Source organism: Chaetodon trifascialis, chromosome 2 (assembly GCF_039877785.1).
Source record: "Chaetodon trifascialis isolate fChaTrf1 chromosome 2, fChaTrf1.hap1, whole genome shotgun sequence".
In the NCBI taxonomy this organism is placed as follows: Eukaryota; Metazoa; Chordata; class Actinopteri; order Chaetodontiformes; family Chaetodontidae; genus Chaetodon; species Chaetodon trifascialis.
The window spans coordinates 28,293,905-28,309,219 of NC_092057.1; the positions used below are offsets into that span (position 1 = coordinate 28,293,905).

General features: G+C 42.0%; 2 protein-coding genes across 2 annotated transcripts; both read right to left on the reverse strand.

Annotated features, from left to right (window-relative positions):
* Positions 1-1,331: 1,331 nt before the first annotated feature.
* Positions 1,332-4,710, reverse strand: LOC139337780 (CD209 antigen-like protein E). The gene is made up of 4 exons (XM_070972538.1): positions 4,596-4,710; positions 3,711-3,865; positions 3,379-3,482; positions 1,332-1,533 (listed from the first exon to the last, which is right to left on the reverse strand). Exons 1-4 carry the CDS (start codon positions 4,708-4,710, stop codon positions 1,389-1,391), a joined length of 519 nt encoding a protein of 172 aa, XP_070828639.1. The 3' UTR covers positions 1,332-1,388.
* A 792-nt stretch (positions 4,711-5,502) lies between these two features.
* naf1 (nuclear assembly factor 1 homolog (S. cerevisiae)) lies at positions 5,503-14,934 on the reverse strand. The gene is made up of 9 exons (XM_070990286.1): positions 14,860-14,934; positions 14,093-14,349; positions 13,787-13,931; positions 11,769-11,862; positions 10,993-11,075; positions 10,356-10,516; positions 10,142-10,193; positions 7,663-7,747; positions 5,503-7,538 (listed from the first exon to the last, which is right to left on the reverse strand). Exons 2-9 carry the CDS (start codon positions 14,347-14,349, stop codon positions 7,156-7,158), a joined length of 1,260 nt encoding a protein of 419 aa, XP_070846387.1. The 5' UTR covers positions 14,860-14,934; the 3' UTR covers positions 5,503-7,155.
* Positions 14,935-15,315: the final 381 nt, after the last annotated feature.

A 15,315-nucleotide genomic window follows, 5' to 3' on the forward strand; every position in this document is an offset into this window, starting at 1 on the left:
GACATTTCCCATCTAAACTTCTGATTTCATTTCAACGGTTCGAGGTCCAAAGAGGTTGAATTATCCAATATCACACAGAGAAAGCAAATACTAGAAAAAAGTCCAGAATATGAATTGCTTGTAACCCTAACCCTCGGGTAGCACAAGTGGTAACACTGTCACCTCACAGCTAGAAGGTCCCTGGTTTGAATCCCGCTGTGGGCGCTTGTGGCGTGTCCTCCACCATGGCTTCAGTGCCTGCTGCTCAAGGAAAAAAGGGGCCTTTCTGTGTGGAGTTTGCATGTTCTCCCCGTGCTCACTCAGGTTTTCCTCCTTATTCACTCTCCCAGTAAGCATCTCTCAATCCCACTGATTTATATTATGACCATTAGGAAGGACTGAAACCCTCAGCTAGGAACCACTGGACTAAACTACCTGCACAGTAAGCAGTAAAATGCTGAATACAAATAAATGCATAAGTTTGAACAATTTAATAATAATATATATATTACAGTCACATGGTTCTTCAAGTGGGGGCACGGTGACACAGCAGGTAGTGCGCGTGCCTCACAGCAAGAAGGTTGCCAGTTCAATCCCTGGGCGGGGCCTTTCTGTGTGAAGTTTGCATGTTCTTCCCGTGCATGCGTGGGTTCTCTCTGGGTACTCTGGCTTCCTCCCACAGACCAAAAACATGCTCATTAGGTTAATTGGTGACTAAAATAGCCCCTAGGTGTGAGTGTGAATGGCTGTCTGTCTTTGCATGTTGCCCTGCAATCAGCTGGCGACCGGTTCAGGGTGTACCCCGCCTCTCGCCCGTTGAAGCTGGGATAGGCTCCAGCCCCCCCGCAACCCCAAAAGGGGTTAGGTGGTATAGAAAATGGATGGATGGTACTACAAGTACTTTTACTTTTGATACCTTAAGAAAAAACAGTTTTTCTTCAATAGGAGTATTTCAATATTGTCTTTCTGATACCTTCACTAATAAAGGGTATATCCAGCAACACTGAGCACAGCTAAATTTAGACTGTTTTTGATATGTAGCTACAGCTCCACTCTGTGGCAGATTTGATTGGTGCAGCTAATACAAAATTACAGTTTGTGAGTGTCTTATTACTTCATATGAAATCATTAAAAAGTGAAAAACAATTGATACATTTCCTCTGAGATTTGCACCAGGGCTGCTAAGTTTTTAGGATGATATCCCTTTTAGTGGCTGAGTCTGCAACAGATGATGATCAGCTTTTAAAATGTCTTCTTTTGGTTCATGACATCACTGCATTCCTCATCAAAGCAGTTCTTCTGGTCTTTCATTGTCTTTTATTGTTGCATCAAGCACAAATATAAATTGGAGTAGTTACATGAAAGGATGGTGAAGGAGCAGTACACATATCCACACTCGTGGTGGTAAGCTACCATAATGTTTTCTCGCAGATCCACTGGTTTCTGGCACTACAGTTGAAGTCATTCAAGCCAATGAAATTGAGCATTGTACGAAGGTCACCACAGTCTTCTCCTCCAAATGCACCGTCAGGCTGCCCGAAAGCCCACTGCAACCTACAGACAGAACAAATGAACCTGCTGTCACTGATGCACTGTCCACATCACCATGACAGCAGCAGTTTGACTGGTGAGACGAGTTTGAGTTTTTTCATAGATTATTTGGTTTATCTGATTACATTAATGATGGTACATCACCCATGACAGAAACTTCGTGCCGGCTCAGAGACATGGTTTTTCTGAATTTGTGACATTGTTTTCAGCTCATTGCATTTTTAGGATAAACAAGATCTGGCCGTGTGTCACAGATTGAAGACTCCGCCCCTGTTCTCTCTGTCGACAGGTGTCACATTTTGGAAGTGATGTCACAGTGTACCAATGCACCTGAGAGAACACTTTATTTACTGCAGCAAAACGAGGAGTTCAACCACTGAAGGTCAGCAAGATTTTAAACTGCTGCCAAGTTGCTCTTTAAATAGGTCAATATTGCAGTTTGACAGGATTCCTCATGAATAAATAAATGCAGTGATCTACTTTCCTGTTTAGACACATGGACTTGTTGGGCTTGACTTTAATACAAAATTAAGATAAGATAATCCTTTACTGATCTCCAAATGGAAACTCATAAAATAAACAGTTACATAAAAATAAGACTAGATAAATACATACTATGCCAGAGAAATTCAACTCAAACTCAAATTACAGGCAATAGCAACACACACCCAGTACCCACAACTACTGTACTGTACTTGAACTAATAGAGCATTAGTGTCTGCAGCAAAGTGACATACTGGTGAAATTAGTAGCACTAAGTCAGCGAAGTATAGCATTCTGTGTATAAGGGTGAAATAATACTGCTCAGTCTTTTTATTTGTATTTTTGTCCTTGTTGTTTTTTTTCCAATACAAGTACACTGAGTACAATGTTTAAACCAGAGTCCAATGTATGAGCACACATGCCAATAAAGGCCATTCTGATTCTCACTCTGACACCATCAGTTAGAACAGTGTACACCAGAATATTATGTGATTATTTAATTATACTAATGCTGTCTGTATTAGTATCATGATATGATGTAGTACATTATGCAATCAACAGTATAACATATATGTTATACTGTTATTATGTTTCTATTATGAATTACTGTTGTTGATTGTTTTATCTGCAGAGTTACTTTATGTTATCTGATCTTTATGCTTGGTTTTCGATTGATGCTGTGCAATTTTAATTTGTATTTTTGGTCGTTTCACTGAGGACTCCAGGAAGGCTAGCAGCCTCTTCGTGGAAACAAGAAGCAATACAGAAGAATAAAGAATAAAGTATAACAAAGTAAAATACAGCACAGAATAAGATATACAATATCCTGTATAGCATGAGCATAGTATTGTATAGTATATTAGAACAATATAATATATCATGAGAAATAATACTGAATTACAGTAATGTAATGATATACTTGTGATAAAAGCTTATAATAAATCTTAAAGTACAGTAGATACCATGTGAATTTCTGTGCAGTATTAACTTATGTATGAACAAGCATAAATAAAATGATCCTATTCATCATATTCACAACAGCAGAGTGTACTGTGCAGGTTACCACGTCCTCTACAGACACGAGAGCTCAGGCTGCCGTGTTTTTAACGAAAAAGAGCCTTATGTGTGCCAGTATTTTACAAAACAGATGAATCGCTCAGTCACAAAACAGCAGTGGAGAGTGCTGTCCATACATGACATGACATGCCTCTGTCACCTGTATAAATCTACATCAAGCTCTCCCACAGTAAGTGAGACCTTACAGCCACCGCGTCTACCAGCTAAATAACACACATGCACACGATATAAGCAATGTGTTTATTTCTACAGGATAGTTCCCACGCTGTATGTTTGTCAGTATCTCACCCGTCTTTGTCCACTGGTGTTCCATCCACCCAGATCCAAGTTCCTTCCTCTTCCCTGTCAGTCATACCGACCCACGCTGCCATGGTGAATCCAGTGAGGAAGGCCTATCATAGGGCAACATCTTCATGAACAACAGGCTCAAAATACAAAGGAACTGCAGTGTCACACAATGTCCATTTAAATGTCCTCATTTCTTTTTCAATGTTCAGATAGAAATCTGTAATAGATTCAGTGCTATTTCTTTAAAGACACACTGTAGATGGTTTCTCAAATAAAAAGACAGGAGATAAGAGATCTGTAAAATGCAGTGGTGTGCAGGAGTGTAAAGGTACCTGTTCCTGTCTGCTGTCGATGACGACCAGGTCAGCGTCTCTCTGCACACAGTCCTGCCGGCTGCTGTCCCAGCTCCTCCTCTGTGAGGAAATGTAGTAACAACTGGAGCCAAATGTCATCCAGCCTCGTGGACAGGTCTCTTCCTCTGTCTCACCTCAACACAGCAGCACAGACAGCATGTCCCAACAGAACATGTCAAAATATACATAGAACATGTGTACACGGCTGTCCCATGATGCAACAGAAAACAGGAAGCTGTACGTGAACACAGGCAGACAGACACAAAGCTGGAGGCTAGTGACATTACATGTGAAATATGTGGCTGAGATAAACTGGTGTGAGTTCATACTGGTGCTTAAAATGCTGAATTTAAGTTATTGATCATCAAGAAACAGTTTTTGTCAAAACCTAGGGGAAATACGTCTCTGTGCAGCCGCTAAGTGTCCCACTATGCTCACCAGTTACCCACTAAGTTTCTTTCTGCTGGGTAAGTAAGAAGAGTGAACCAAAAGAGTGAGGTGAGAGGCTCTGAAAGACAAAGTCAGGCGTCTGTGTACCTCCATCAGTGGGCTCAGTCAGAGCCAGCCTCAGACAGATGTTGAGAGTCCCTTGAAGAACACACAGCAGTCCAAAGCTCAGCACAACCGCACTTAGATGTCTTAATTCTGTACAACACACACACACACACACACACACACACACACACACACACACACACACACACACACACACACACACACACACACACACACACACGTCATGGTACTTAACTGAACACTAATAGAAGCACCTGAAAACATTTAAACAATCAGAAAATTCATATTCTTGATATAATACTGACAACAAAATCACAGCAGCAGTCTCTGATGTCTCTGGTAACTTACTTGGGCTTGGACTCGTCTCAGTCACAGCGTCCTCAGGTGCAGGTTTAGGGAATTCCTGATACTCACCAACTTCAATGTGGACATTAGGCTCACTTGAATGGAAGAACACAGGCATTCTGAAGCGGCTGCAGTGAAGTGTGTTTCATGTCTGACGTTGTGCAGCACTTCAACACTTGCACCTCTTCCTGTCACTCCTGTCTTGTGTAAAGGAAGTGCTGTCCCATCAAATGTTCCCCCTGAAAAGGACAACATTTGATTTTTGTGTTTTTTTGTGGGGGGTGGGGGGGTGGGGGGTATTTTATTATCAACATGTTCAGTCATGTGATTTATTTTGGATTTTGTGTATTAATGAGTAACATTTTCAGAGAGTCAGTTTGAGAATATTTTCTAAACAATACTTACTGAGCGTTTGGTTTAGTCAAACATAAAGACCTTCAAATGGTTCTAAAGAATATTATTGTGATAAAATATTTGTATCAGCTCTTTCAAAGGTGCATGTTGTTTATGATTTACATTAAGCAGAACTTTTAGATTAAATGAACTTTTATGTTCTGGGCTTGTTTGTCATTTTCATTTGTAGACAAAATTAGAACTCACATGGTGTCATTTCAATGTACTCTTAAGCATAACCCTGAAATGAACATGGCTTTGATATAAACCCAAACTCTTTTTTCCATCTGAATTATGTCATGATGAACCAATCAAATCAGACAGTTATGTCATTCCTCACTGCCAATGTGACTCAGACAGCTAAAACCTTCTTTCGTTTATTCATTGCTTTGTCTGCTGCCAGATTCCAGTTTCGCTCAGTGTGTGAGAAAAGGTTGTGCAAGTGTGAACACAGCGGCAGCTTTACACAACAGTGTGGCAGAACATGTTGCAGAAGAGAAATGGGGCTGAAATAGTGTTCAAGTTAAACAAAGACCTTTAATTCCCATTGACACAGCTCATACAATGAGGGGCAGCTTGACATTTACAAAGCACAGTGGTACCACGAACAAATCACGTCTGTATTTGTGGGGGAGGCAGTATTCAATGATGCCATCACTTTCTCATCTTAAGACCATATCAATTCGTTATTGTTAACAAATGAAACAATAACTGCATCTACACTTAACACCTCTTTTCCTCACACCTGAAACCATCATATTACTCTTCCATTCTTTGCAGACAGGAATGTACGAAGGCAACAACTTTCTCTTTGAGAGCAGACCATAATATGCTGGGACACGTTTAAAGAATGAAGCCAGAGTGTAGAACTGTGAAGACACCAATATAAAGAAAAACTGTTTTGTGTGTTATTCAGACTTCAAATGTGAGTCGACACAAACTCCAGGTTCACTTTATATCACTTCACTCATATTCGAGTTGCTCAATATTCAGCAGCTACAACATGAAGATCTACATCTGAAATTAACATTTGCAGGAATCAAATTCTGTACATGCTTACTTCTCCAATATTTCCTTACATGATATGAACCCAAAACCAAATGTAAACACCACTGGGTCTGAATGTCCACTGTGTGAATATATAAGCATCATACATATATTTGGCCAGAAGTTTGCACAAAACCCAATGACATGTTGCTTTAAGCGCACAACAAGCTGATTTCAATTGATTCACTAACAGCAACAGCTCTCATACACTCAGGATGTGCTTAGGATGCACAGAATTCTGCATTTTAGTTCAGTTTGATCAAAACACAAATGCAGAGGAATTCATCAAGCTTTCCAGAAGCATGGCTGTCAAATAATGACATCACAATCAGCCATGTGACCTTTGTCTGTTCAGGTGCTTCAAGCGATGGACTCCCTCGTCTCAAACGATGCGCGCAGAATTCATAAACTTCTGGGTAATTATCTCATGAGGCTGTAACTATGGTGCAAGGGGAAGTAGATTATTTCCTGAGCGACGTGTTTCCATACATCACTTTTCTTATATTCAGCTAGCTCATTAAAATGACTGAAAGCATCAGGAGGTCATTGACCATGAAGGTCAACTATGTGCAAAGTTCTTTTATGCAGTTGAGTTGAAGGAGAAACAAAGATGTCCTCACATTTCACAAGGAACTCTATACAAGCACAACTGGCTGTTGTAAGACGTTTGCGTCAAGTTGAACGTTTCTCAACCTTCTTGTCTTGAGTGGCAGTGGGTGGCATCAGCATGTTTTCTGAGGTTCACTTCACAATGAATGGCAGCCAGTGTTTCCGTCCTCCAGGTGGAAGAAGAAAATAACTTTAATGGGCTATGATGATTTTGATTAGGGCCTCCTTTCCTTCAGGAGGTTCCTACAGGCTGTCTGGAGGGTAAAAAAGTAATTATAGCTGTGGGAAAACTAAGTAAAACACTGAAAAGGATGAAAAATGAAGAACACCACAGTGGCAGTGTGTGGTGGGTCACAGCACATCGCTCCATCAGCTGGATGAAGTAAATGTATTATGTTACAGTCAGTCAATGTACGGCCTGTTTAACACGCAGAGCCACTGATGGGTACATGTGAGTGACCGGTCCAGCTGTCCAGCCCAACTGTCTACATGTACAGAGGGTGTGTGTCGGGCGTCACTGAGGAGGTGGAGGGGGGGGAGGAGGGGGAGGGATGTCAGAGAAGGGGGCAGCATTTGGTTGCCAGAGAGAAGAAAACAATGGATTGAAGAAGGAGGGAGGAGGAGGAGGAGGGTAGAGAGGGAAGTTGGGTGGTAGAAAAGGGTGGGGAGGTGGAGGAGGGTAAGGGCAGGGAGGGGGGAGGTACATGGGAGGAACATGTGTGTGTCTAGGTGGTGGGTGTATGTGTCTGGGTGGAGTGTGTGTGTGTTTGAAAGGTACAGATTTATTCTTCAGGTTCTGGTGCCTGAATGGAGGCCCTGCATGTCTTGGTGTGAAAACCCCAACGTCGCGCTTCGGCTGCTGTAGCAAGGTGTTCTGGGTACTGACAGCAGGATTATCTGGATGGGAAAAAAAAATTGATGTCTGTCATATTCTACTGGAAAGCTTCAGACTTCTTCAGCTGGTGACACCCGAAAACCATCCACACATATCACTGTCTTCACTCTGCATGTGTGTTCATACCTGTGCTGTTGCTGTCCTTCTTCTTTTTGTTCTTCACTTTCCTCTTAGCTTCCTGCTCTTTCTCGTCATCACTATAATCTAAAGCCTAGACAGAGAGGACAGAGAGGACAGAGAGATTAGTATGACTCTAAAACTAAAGACAACAGCAATCTTTTTAAGTGTAGTGGAAGCATTACATGTCACAATCACTAAATTAGAGGAATCCTAAGTATTTTTTAGCAACAACCGCAGCATGTGGATTTGAGGGTGATGGCTGGTGTGCCAGCAGATGCAGACTGCAGGGAGCGAGATGGCGCATAAACAGGATGGATAACAGAGAGATTTAAATGTCAGCAGTATGATTTTTGGACAACACCAAGGCTTTTAACCTGTCTAGAGACAGGTTTGGTGCCCCCAGCAGAAGTGAGTTTCTCAGTTTTTGAGAAAATAGATTTTGAGCGAGTAGCTCAGATTGACTTGTGTTAACTTATACATGGCTGGAGGCAAACCACTGATGCACGGTGTCCCCAACTCCACTGCCGGCCAGTGAAACCATGAGGAGCTGGTGGGATATATTATCAGGGGCTCTGGTGAGGTCCAAGAAGAGGAGGATAGACCAGAATCAGCTGCATGGAGGAGCTTATTAGCATGGTAGCACGGTGGCACAAGTGGTAACACTGTCGCCTCACAGCTAGAAGGTCCCCAGTTCGAATCCCGCTGTGGGCGCTGGTGGCGTGTCCTCCACCATGCCTTCGGTGCAGAAAAAGAGGGCCTTTCTGTGTGGAGTTTGTATGAGTTTGTATGATCTCCCCGTGTTCACCCGGGGTTTCCTCCTTAATAACCCCCACTAAAAACATGCAAGAAGATCACCACCTAACTAATGGTGGTATCAGCTGGCAGCTGGCAGCCCACCGCTCCTGCCATGGAGGATCGTCAGACCGAGGATGGGATAAATGCGGAGAAAAAGAATTTCACATGAAGCATGGCATGTAGTGTGCAACTAACTGACTGTGTGTGATCAATAAGTACTTACTAGTACTTAATTTCTTCTTCTTCTTATTGGTGATCTTCATAAATTGTTTGTTTCTGTCTGTTTCTGTGCTGTGTGAATGGTTCAGAGAGATTACTGTCATCAAGATCTGGAGATGAGATGCAGCTACTCTCTCAGGAACTTTGGAGATGAATGATCAATTGGAAATAGGCTGGTTTGGGTCACTGGGGTCTAAATCAGGTTTTTTCAGTATTGGGCTTGTTAAGGCAACTTAGTGAAGGCAGAACTGTGCTATTGGATGAATTGGAGGAGTTGATGATGGAGGTTAGGAGAAATAATATAGGGCAAGCATGATTGTGTGGTTGAAAAACAGCATTGCTGTTTATACTGATCTCAGGTGGTCTGAGCAGCCTTTTCACTGTGGATCAGAGAGTTCTGGTGTCCCTTCACCTGTACTGATGATGTTTATATCATTTTGTTTGCACTGTTAGAGTGGAGTACATGATCACAATACATGAACAGCTAGTCCAGTCTTGGTGCAGTCTCTGCAGGCGCCGACCTCTTGCCTAAAGTCTTGAGGTGACTTTGCTCAGGTGTGTACCATCGAACAGAACATGCTCACTGTACATATGAACATTTCCGCATTTCCTAATAAAAATACAGTATTTGATTGATGTGCCAAATTCCAAAGGCTCTAAAATCATCAGAATTCATGATGTGGCAAGTATGGCGAGCCAAGGTTACAATTTGTTGAGCTCAAAATAGCAAGAATAACTCTTTTGTAGTGCTACGAAAAGTTGTGTGAACAGGGTCTATATGAGAGAGTGTGTGTGTTAAGTCCCGAGTTCCTTCCGTGGAGTCCTCATGTATAACTTGAATAAGATAAAAGGCTTAATAAGCTGATTACCCCATAGATTAGCCATGCACAGATCTGTATTGAGCAATGCAGATTTACAATAAGCTTAATGTTTAATGTAACACATCATGGCATTGTAATAAAATGGCATGGGAGGTTGATATCGATGTTGTACTACAAGTAACACAAGGAAATAATGAAAGGTGATTATTCCTCAATTGATTGCACAGTCACTTATTTACAGAAGGGAGATGCTCAAAAGCCACTTCACTGTCTCTGGAGGTCTTCCTAATTGAACATTAAGTATGTTCTGAGTCACCGTTTCAGTTTCTGTCTCCATTACTCAACACAGATCCATTCATTTCATTTATCAATTTCATGGCTCTAGGAGTAACATTTCTGAGGCCAGCAAACCCTGTCGAACAAGCTGTCTCAGGGTGCAAAAATGGCAAAATTCCTGGGGGCAATAAACCATGCAATTCTCAAGATTCAGTGGAAGAAGAAGAAGAAAAAAATAAAATACAACAAAATACATAGGTTTTTTGAGGGGCCAAATAGCATATCCATAAAGTTTGAAAACTTTGACCCAGGCTGACTCACTGATGCTTCAACATGCCACCCCTGGCTTGTTTCCATTGTGTCTATGTGCTCACCTCTGGTGGGGGTTCCTGGTCGTTCTTCCAGGATGCATCAGATCCCTTTAAACTGAGGGAAAAGCATTTTCAAGATACTGTTTAGGTTTGGTCAGAAACTAATTTCAATTCATCACATCATGAAAAAACAAACTAAATAAGTAATCAGTGTTTGTCTGTCATTAACATGCTCTATGCAACATATGTGTGTGCATGTGTGTGTGTGTGTACTTACAGTTTGAGCTGTTGTATGAGGACGTATCCTGTGTACTCTTTGATGGCCGGTGTGTAATAAACTGTCAGTCCTGTTGTCAACCCCCTGCTGTTTATGTGCTCTACAGAGTTAAAACGCAAAACATACAGGGGACTGGACACTGGACCAAACACCTCAAACACCTGGAACACAGAAACAACAGAACATTAGCACGTGGAAACCAACAGGACACAAACAGATGACATAAACCACAAGAGACACACAACAGCAGGCAGGCAGGCAGACAGGCAGACAGACAGACAGACAGACAGACACACAGGCAGGCAGACAGGCAGACAGACAGACAGACAGACACACAGGCAGGCAGACAGACAGACAGACACACAGGCAGGCAGGCAGACAGGCAGACAGACAGACAGACAGACACACAGGCAGGCAGACAGACAGACAGACACACAGGCAGACAGGCAGACAGACAGACAGACAGACAGACAGACAGACAGACAGACAGACAGACAGACACACAGGCAGGCAGACAGACAGACAGACACACAGGCAGGCAGGCAGACAGACAGACAGACAGACAGACAGACAGACAGACAGGCAGGCAGGCAGGCAGGCAGACAGACAGGCAGACAGACTCTGCTGGCCCACCCACCTTGGCCAAAGCCAGCCTATCAGATGTAAAGATGATGCTGTCATCAGTCAGAGGTGGCGTGTCTTTCAGAGACTGGATGATAACTGCAGACAGACGAAGAGCGATTAGAAAGAACTGACAAATCACACATTTAAAGTAGGGCTGCAACAATTAGTCGACGTTGTCGACAAAAATCGATAATAGAAATAGTCGACAATGAATTCCATTGTCGACTATTGTCGCCAGACGCGTTTTTCCAACAGAGTGAGGCATCCCACCTGATTATAATCTCTGCCGAGAGTCGCTCATGCGCAATAGCGTCTCTGTCTCTGAGCGGTAATATACGGAAATGGTGGTGTCAACATCAGGTAACTTCTAAGGTAAACTTCTAAAGTTTGGGAGCATTTTAGCCTGGATACAGCGAATAAAAAGACTACTTGCAAGGTTTGCAAAGCAGACCAGCATATTTTCGCTATAAAAGAGAGCTTGAGCGTTATGCCAGACTGTGCCTGACCAACGTATTTTAAATTTTTTTTTTTTTAATTTTTTGTACGAATCCGCAGTATGTTCAATAAAAGATGTATTTTTCATTGTACCCATCTTTCTTGTGTTTATTATCATTTGCCACATAATTAAATCAACTTCATGCTAAATTTAAGAAAAAATTAATAATTATCCGATTAGTCGACTAATCGTTTCAATAGTCGGTGACTAGTTGACTATTAAAATAGTCATTAGTTGCAGCCCTAATTTTAAGTAAAAGTTCAAGTGTTGCCTTAATGTGAGTGTGTATTTACCAAGTGTCTGTATAATACTGGAGACCGTTCCTACAGGCAGCAGCTCTGCGTCTTCTGGTAACGACACACACACGTCCTCCACTGCAGGCAGCTCCTACACACAAGCATTATGACATGTCCACATCACTTTGACGGTATAAAGATGCGTTTGTTTGTAGGTTTTAAAACACAACACACACACACACACACACACACACACACACACACTGGGCTAATCAATACAAAATTAGTTCTTTTCAAATAATACCTGCAGGATCTGTTTCAGGTGTGACTTTCGACTACACTACAGAGCTAACACTGACATTATAAAGGTTACAGTGTGCGAATAATGCCCTACCTGACATACTACTGTTATTTCAAGAGTTTCCACTGACCGCTCGTAGCTACATAATGAATGAATGTTGGCTCAGTCATTCAGAAAAACTGTTTTTGTGTGACATTTGCATGGTAAGGTTGCCTCACCCTGTCATCTTATTCTGCGTCGATCCTCAACGCTGAACTGAGTGAGAGAGTAGCACTGAAAGCTGGAATCAAACATCTGCTGGGATTCATAACCTAAGTTATTCTTTCATCAGATGGTTTCTCTCTTAATTCTTAATCTCACCAGTCTTGGACTGTATTTTATTTCGACAAAGTTCTTGTACATCTGTGTGTGTTTTGATAACATTTAGGATTTGACACCTTGAACTTGTTTTGTTGTGTACAGTAAGGAAAATGTCTGCATAGCGTACGGCACTAAAAAAATATTGTATCACCATCTGTAACAACTAGGGATGGGAATCGAGAATCGGTTCTTTTTGAGAACCGGCTCCCAGTAGCTCAATTCCTTGCAATCGTTTGCCTACCTCGTTAATGATTCTGCTTATTGATTCCGCCTGTCTTGCACATGCGTGATAACGTCACGCACACTGTATTGTTTTGGTTTAGAACGTAGTGATATGACGTCAAGACAGAAATGCTCCAAAGTATGGCTATATTTCACGTGAAAAAGTTTCCATTTCTTCAAAGGGGGGAAATACCTCCAACATGCTAAGACACTTGTCCATGCAGCATGCAATTCATTTGCAGGAATGTCACGTGTTTGACATACTACTACTTAGTGACGCTTGTGAATCTAGCGGCAGAGCAAACACCAGGGCATCAGCTGTTATTAGTGCCGAAGGTAATGTTGAACTCTTACAAGCCGTGTCTGTTGTGTTAAGGTTAGCGCCATTTCACTCTGTCAGCTTTCGCCATATGAATCATGTCCATGTCCTTCCATCAAATTTAGATGACGATGACTGCCAGAGTCAGGCTGGCTCAGAGGCTGCAGCGGGCACCGGCAGGTCTCACACACCTCTATCCACTCCTTTCACTGAGGCAGGGAAGAGTAAAATGGCCGAGACGAGGATAAAGGAATGTCACAGAGAGGTCACTAGATTTGTGGTGAAAGGTTTGCACCCTTTTGCTACTGTAGATGCCTCTGAATTTCAGTAGGTTAATTTGTTGCATTTTATCTGGCATATCTGTTCAATGGAAATCAGAGATCTGAGTTCTGTCAGAGTTGCATGTTGTTATTTTAACCAGTGTAGTTCTGCTTCATTCATTCCTACTCTGAGAAGTAGCTCACCTACTTTTTAGGTTTGTTCTGAGGTTACGTCACACATCATTTGTGCAGACTGTATATGTTCTATTTTCTGTGCAGAGATGAAAATATAAAAGACAGTTAACGCAAACAAACCCATCTGTACTCTTTTATTTCCTCACCCAATGAGAATCGATAAGGAATCAGATCAATAAGCAGAATCGATAATGGAACCAGAATCGTTAAATTCTTATCAGTTCCCATCCCTAGTAACAACTGGAAATACCAACATTCTGTAAAGTGGAATAGCAGGTACATCAGTGTAGAACAAGCAGGACATAACTGTTCATCTGTGACTTACATACACAATCCACCATCAAGCTGCATATTATTGTCCTTCTGCCTTTGTCAATGTGGAGGTAACAAACCTTCAAACACACAATCACAGACTGACCTCGAGCAGGACCTCATCTCTGGTTTTGATGGGGGGTGGTTGGCTGAAACCCTCATCGTCGTCATCGTTGTAATGCCCAAACAAAGGGGTAGAGGGAGAAGAAGAAGAGGAGGACGAGGATGAGGACGAAGAGGAAGAGCTGTCACTGAGAAGAAGAGAGAAAGAGAATCTTTCCATTCTTGGACTGCTTCACGCTTAGAAATTCAGTGGCATCAAATACTGTACGCAAACAACTATTCATACGTGGTAGTGTAAAAGCATCAATAACAAGCCTCTTGTTAGCCTGTTGTGTGTTTGTGTACACACCTGTCTGAGGCATCTGAGCTGTCCTCACAGTCCTCTGTCTCACACACACTGTCTAAAGAAAGTCCTGCTGCTGTCCCATCTGTGTGTGCATCTCCTGCCTCCTCTGGAAGTGTTTGTGAAGTTGATGACGTATCTACACCATCTGGGGTTACAATGAGATTTTCTAGTTGCGTTGTCATGGTAACCTCCATCTCCTCTTCCTCCTTCCTGTGTGCTTGTGACACATGTCCATTCTTCTCTGATAGTAATTCATCCATCTGAAATGTAGACAGGTTTTTGAAGGCAGGTCTTCAGCGAACACATTATATCAAGGATCCACAAACAGCCTTTCATTTAATGATGCATTCAATGGAACTGCGCACAGTCCAAGCTCACAAAACGGCACCGTGAGTTTCAATACGTTACCTGCTCTCAATACAATGTGAAATAACTGTGGTTAACTGCGAAAACTACCTTTAATACGAATAAAGTTTTCTCTATTTATCACGCGACTATCGTCAACACTGAGATTAACTTCTGTTCAAAATCACAGTTGCCAAATAAACGTCGACAGACAAGTAAAATAATAGTACGTCCAAACCTGAATAAAACAACTGTGATTTACATCCACGCTAGCGTCGGTCGGCTAACTAGCTAACGCGCTAACCAAGACTATCGCTGAATTTAAATTACGAACTGGAATCAGCAGCTATGAGCCTACACGACTCTTTCCCAAAGAAATTCATAAACATGTCGGCACAGAAATATGTCTGTTTTTTAACGAATACCTGTTTATTCGTGAAGCTGTTGGATCCGCGCTGCGAAAGCCTCGTGCAACTACTAGTAACGACTAACTAGTATCCCAAACACATGAAACTACTTCCGTTATCACCCTTCAAAATACAAGTTTTATTGACGATCGTGTTTAAAAAATACTGCTAACTACTACAAACAACTAGGACAACACACAATGAGACTAATAAGACTAATAGAGTAAACTCATATCACATTGTTACGGAGCTATGTATAATAACCAAACTCTAAAATTAAGATCCACTGAAACCTCTGCAGTAATTTGCTTCGATATACGTTTGCACCAAGTTAGTCCTACATTTTATTTTGGAAGCAAAACGATTAAAATCCGGTAGTAATCATTTCTCTCCCTAAGCTTGACGCAGCAAAACACGTGGGGTTATGTTTTTCCGGGTGCGCGTAAAACTGTTGCGCAGTCTATACTGAAGGTT